General features: G+C 39.7%; 1 protein-coding gene across 2 annotated transcripts; it reads left to right on the plus strand.

Moving 5' to 3' along the window:
• The first annotated feature begins 2,261 nt into the window (after positions 1-2,261).
• On the plus strand, positions 2,262-3,952 carry pdrg1 (p53 and DNA-damage regulated 1). 2 transcript variants are annotated; one of them, XM_048255276.1, is made up of 5 exons: positions 2,262-2,384; positions 2,469-2,544; positions 3,045-3,119; positions 3,214-3,294; positions 3,469-3,952. In XM_048255276.1, the coding sequence occupies exons 1-5, from the start codon at positions 2,301-2,303 to the stop codon at positions 3,549-3,551; spliced, it is 399 nt and encodes a 132-aa protein (XP_048111233.1). In that variant the 5' UTR covers positions 2,262-2,300; the 3' UTR covers positions 3,552-3,952. The 2 variants fall into 2 exon arrangements, with proteins under 2 accessions (XP_048111233.1, XP_048111234.1); XM_048255277.1 differs by having other exon boundaries at positions 2,469-2,538.
• Positions 3,953-4,451: the final 499 nt, after the last annotated feature.

The raw sequence follows: 4,451 nt of genomic DNA on the forward strand, positions 1-4,451 counted from the left end.
AATTACATTTCATGTGAACATCGTCCTATCCTTATTAGATGTTCTCTGCGGTAAACTACAGTCCTTGTAGGAAGCGTCCATTGTTTTTCCAACCCACTTTTAACTTCCAACAAAATTACGTCTCACTGCAACGATGCGCCATCTAGTGGACAAATGACTACTTATCGCCAATACTGGAAATGCAGCCATGATGATGATGATGAATATTTATTTTGGCTTTCTTTTAATCCTACTAATTTGTAAATATGTATAGGCCGTTCTAATACCGATAGTATGTGGGTGCCTGTGTGTGTGTGTGTGCATGTGTATATGTGTGCACCGCCATCTACAGGCCAATGAGTGTACAGTCACTAAATGTACACATAACCTAATTTTTTAGACCCCATGGATGAAATTATACGAAACTTGGCATACCCCCAGAGAATGCCAGGTCAATCATACACATAAAATTTGGTGCAGTTCTGAACATCTTAACTGAAGATAGAGCGATTAAAGCAAATTATTATTGCATTTTTAAATTTTTTACCGGGGGGGTGCAAATCACAAATGAGTGATTATGGGCCAGGTTGATGTGGGCCCTTGAGACCAACATACCATAAAAGATTCTTCATCCTCAGTGCCACGGTTCAGGTAGTTATTTAGGAAAAACTTTTTTTTCCAGGGCTGAAAATAGAAAATACCAAGCTGTAAAGTATAAGTAAGTATATATACTCTTTTGATCCTGTGAGGGAAATTTGGTCTCTGCATTTATCCCAATCTGTGAATTAGTGACACACACAGCACACAGTGTACACACAGTGAGGTGAAGCACACACTAATCCCGGCGCAGAGAGCTGCCTGCATCAACAGCTGCGCTCGGGGAGCAGTGAGGGGTTAGGTGCCTTGCTCAAGGGCACTTCAGCCATGCCTACTGGTCGGGGTTCGAACCGGCAACCCTTCGGTTACAGGTCTGAAGTGGTAACTAGTAGGCCACGGCTGCCCCCTAAGCCCACTATGCATCCACTAACTACCATGACCATGTGAAATGAAGTCCATTATTGTGCTTACTGATAGTGTTGCCACATTTTTTATATTTATTACTGAGGAATATTTTACAGAACTGTTACTAGTTCTGCAAATGGATTTGGCAAATGATTTTGCAATTATATTTGCAAATCCCTTTCTAAAATTAGAGCATTTATTGATCATTTAATAATTGATTTACAAAATACTTTTTGTAAATTATATTTTTTAATACTGTTTATAATGGCAAATTAATCAACTTCATTTGCCATTTAAGTGACACCTGTGGTCCTCCATAGTGCAACAGGATATCCTCTGTATTTTTGAGTGTGAAGTGGTTGGTGGCTATTAATGTAGCAACTGGCATGTAACTGACTTCCTTGAAGTGAAAATAACAGATTAGCAGCTCAGTATTGTAAAGCCATATCCGATAGGGGGTGCAGTGGCTTGGTGTCTTCAAAGATCATGGTCTATTTTATCACTAATTGCTCTTTGGCTTGTATAGCCTATGTCTTTCAGCAGTGACAAGGCCACTGCAACCTGCAAAAGGGGTTACAGCTGTATATGCCTATAAGAATTGTGAGTGGCAGTGGAAGGCCTGATTACCATTTACCTCATATCCACATACTTTGTTGTAGAATAACACTCTACTGATTCATATTCCATTAAAGCAGTGGTTCTCAAAGTGTGGGGCGGGCCCCACTAGTGTGGAATAGAGACATGACAGGTGGGGCACGAGGAACAGGGGAAATAGAAAATAATAATAATTTTGCCGATCTGTAATAATGCCTTTCTATTTTGACAAGGAAGATCATAGATTCAAAACAGCCACACACAAACATAAGAGTCATAAACAGACCAATATATGAATTAAAATAACATCTGATCCAGCGGACTGAGACGGGAACTTGGAACCAAAATACAAAAAAAAAATAATAATAATAATAATATTTAACATTAACATGATCATTTTGTCGGGTTGATGGGGTCAAGTGGGGCTTGAAAATTACACACCTCCAAAGTGGGGAATGACAGAAAAAGTTTGCGTAACATTTTATTTTTATTCTAACAGTGGTTGGGTCATTATTACTTCCCCCAAAAAAAAAAAAAAAAAAATAATGAAAAATTAAGGCGAAGAAAAAAAATGGGTTTAAAATATTGCAATACATAACATAAGCTATGAGATTAGTATGCAGTTATAAGGCGTCCGTTATTTTTAAATGTGGAACTAAAAGTTGGCACATCCATGTTTCCCCACAAGAGGGACTTGTTTTGAAAGCTGAAGTCCTAGAACAGACATGGACGCCACCGCGGAGCGTGTTCTACAGTACCTGACAGAGGTTGAAGAAGCTGCTGAAGATGTCCTCTCAGATAAACAACAGGTAGCGTAATCTTACTGAAAGTGGTGAGCTTATTATAATGATATCAGAAAGTTATGATATAATTGTTTCATGTTTCTCTTGCAGATGGTAGACCTCGATAAGAAAAGAAACGCGAACAGGGAGGCACTCAATGCACTTCGAAAGGATTTATCCGGTAATGGTAAGTTGCTTGCTTGCAGACTTGTTAACTGGGATAACCTAAATTTCACTCGATTCCTTCGAACATAACAACCTAATATAACATTAGGTCGTGGGAATGGCGTGGCAGGAACCAATTGCCTAGGTTAGCATATCATTGCAAGCTGAGCTAATTTCGTTTACAAAAATGCGTCCCATGCATTCAAGTTACACAATGTTCATCATTTTTGCGAAACATCAGATGGAAGATGCATTTGATAAAGGATGTCTAACTCTGGAGAACCAGTCAGTCTTGTAGAATGTTGTCCTATCCACTGACCGTTAAAGGAGAATTCCGGTGTGATATTGACCTAAACGTTCACACTCGGTATCATGTTTCAAAACACTTTACGTCAATATCACACCGGAATTCTCCTTTAACAAAGACATCCAGATTATGTTCAGAAATAAGCATTAAGACTACACGCTTTTGAGATTTTGTTTGATAGGCTAGCTAGATATTGGTCTTCTTTTGTCCCATAGGTAAAGCTAAAGTCTGTCTGGGCAACATGTTCATCAAATTTCCAAAAGACAAAACGAAACAGATGCTTGAAAAAGGTATTAACATGCTTTCTGTTTTGCATTTCTATGTCCCTTTATTATTTGTGGATTGGGGGAGGGTTGCCTGAATTTACAATATACTGTGCCCTAGACCAAGAACAACTTGACAAGGAGATCATTGATCTCCGCAACAAACTCAAGGTCAAAGTGAATCGTCTAAATGAGTTGCAAGGTAAAATGACCTATTGCCATATTGATTTATTCTGTGTGTGTGTGTGTATGTGTATGAAGGAATGGAAAAATTAATGAATGTTTGGAGAGTGTATTAGTGTGTTTAAGTGCTTGAGATGTTCTCGGAAGCACATAGTTATTTAGCTTTTTCCCCGTCTCTCTCATTCTCCCTCAGGGAAGCCTGAACTCACAGGGTACAACCTCTGCCCCCTCTCAAACGAGGAGATGAAAGCCATAAGCAGCCTCCTGAGGACATGACCTCCCACACACACACAAAAACACAAACACACAAACACACAAACACACAAACTCACTCACTCACTCACTCACTCACTCACTCACTCACTCACTCACTCACTCACTCACACACACTCACTCACACACGGCAGATGGTAGACCACTCTGGGTGCCTCTCCCACATGGACTCTGTTGTGGAGTCAGTCAGTCATGGTACTTTTTCATTTTGGCGACAAGTTTAAGTTGAGTTACAGACGTTTTGCACACAGTTTTTTTGTTTCTTATCTATATTTCTTAAGGCTGATGGTTGGGAAAAAATTTGTGTTTAATTTCTAGCATGTGGTGAAGACCGTAGAAAGACCAAAATCAAACCATGTCCATTCAATTCATATGTGAAGTTTTATTAAAGAGTTATTTGTTTATCTATGCAATGCTTTGCAATTTTATTGGGAGGTGGAGGGGGTTGATGGAACAATGCAGTGTAACTGTAGGCGATACTTCCATTCAGGGTGGGAATTTTACGGCGGCCACGTCGTTGCCCCTTGCGTTGGCCGTGATGTCCCTTTGAAAATCGGAAGTTCACAGGCCACTGTTGCCTTGGTGCCCATTTCTTTCTATATTCTGCTTTGCATCCGACTAGCGATTTTTATTTAGCCTATGGCCTGATTAAGCTTAGCATTCACAAGCATAAAATTAATTTAGCCTATGTCTTTTTTCGCGGTGGAGAATGTGACCGCGCACGGCAAGAAAGAAAGTGCGTCCAAATTCACCCATTCTTTGCTGAAATAGCCTATACTCCGATAGCCTACTCTTCACACAGATATTACATGTATCACATCACACAAAAGAGCTCAGCTTTTAAACGATGTTGGCCGCAAGTTGTGGTAAACGGTTCGCGAGAAAAGTAACTTTAATTTATCA

The sequence above is a fragment of the Alosa alosa genome, chromosome 10, assembly GCF_017589495.1.
Source record: "Alosa alosa isolate M-15738 ecotype Scorff River chromosome 10, AALO_Geno_1.1, whole genome shotgun sequence".
Taxonomy (NCBI): Eukaryota; Metazoa; Chordata; class Actinopteri; order Clupeiformes; family Clupeidae; genus Alosa; species Alosa alosa.

Coding starts and splice junctions, on each gene's coding strand:
- pdrg1 (XM_048255276.1), top strand. CDS start 2,301: ATGGACGCCACCGCGGAGCGTGTTCTACAGTACCTGACAGAGGTTGAA. Junction 3,120..3,213: donor GAAACAGATGCTTGAAAAAG/GTATTAACATGC, acceptor ACTGTGCCCTAG/ACCAAGAACAACTTGACAAG. Junction 3,295..3,468: donor TCGTCTAAATGAGTTGCAAG/GTAAAATGACCT, acceptor ATTCTCCCTCAG/GGAAGCCTGAACTCACAGGG.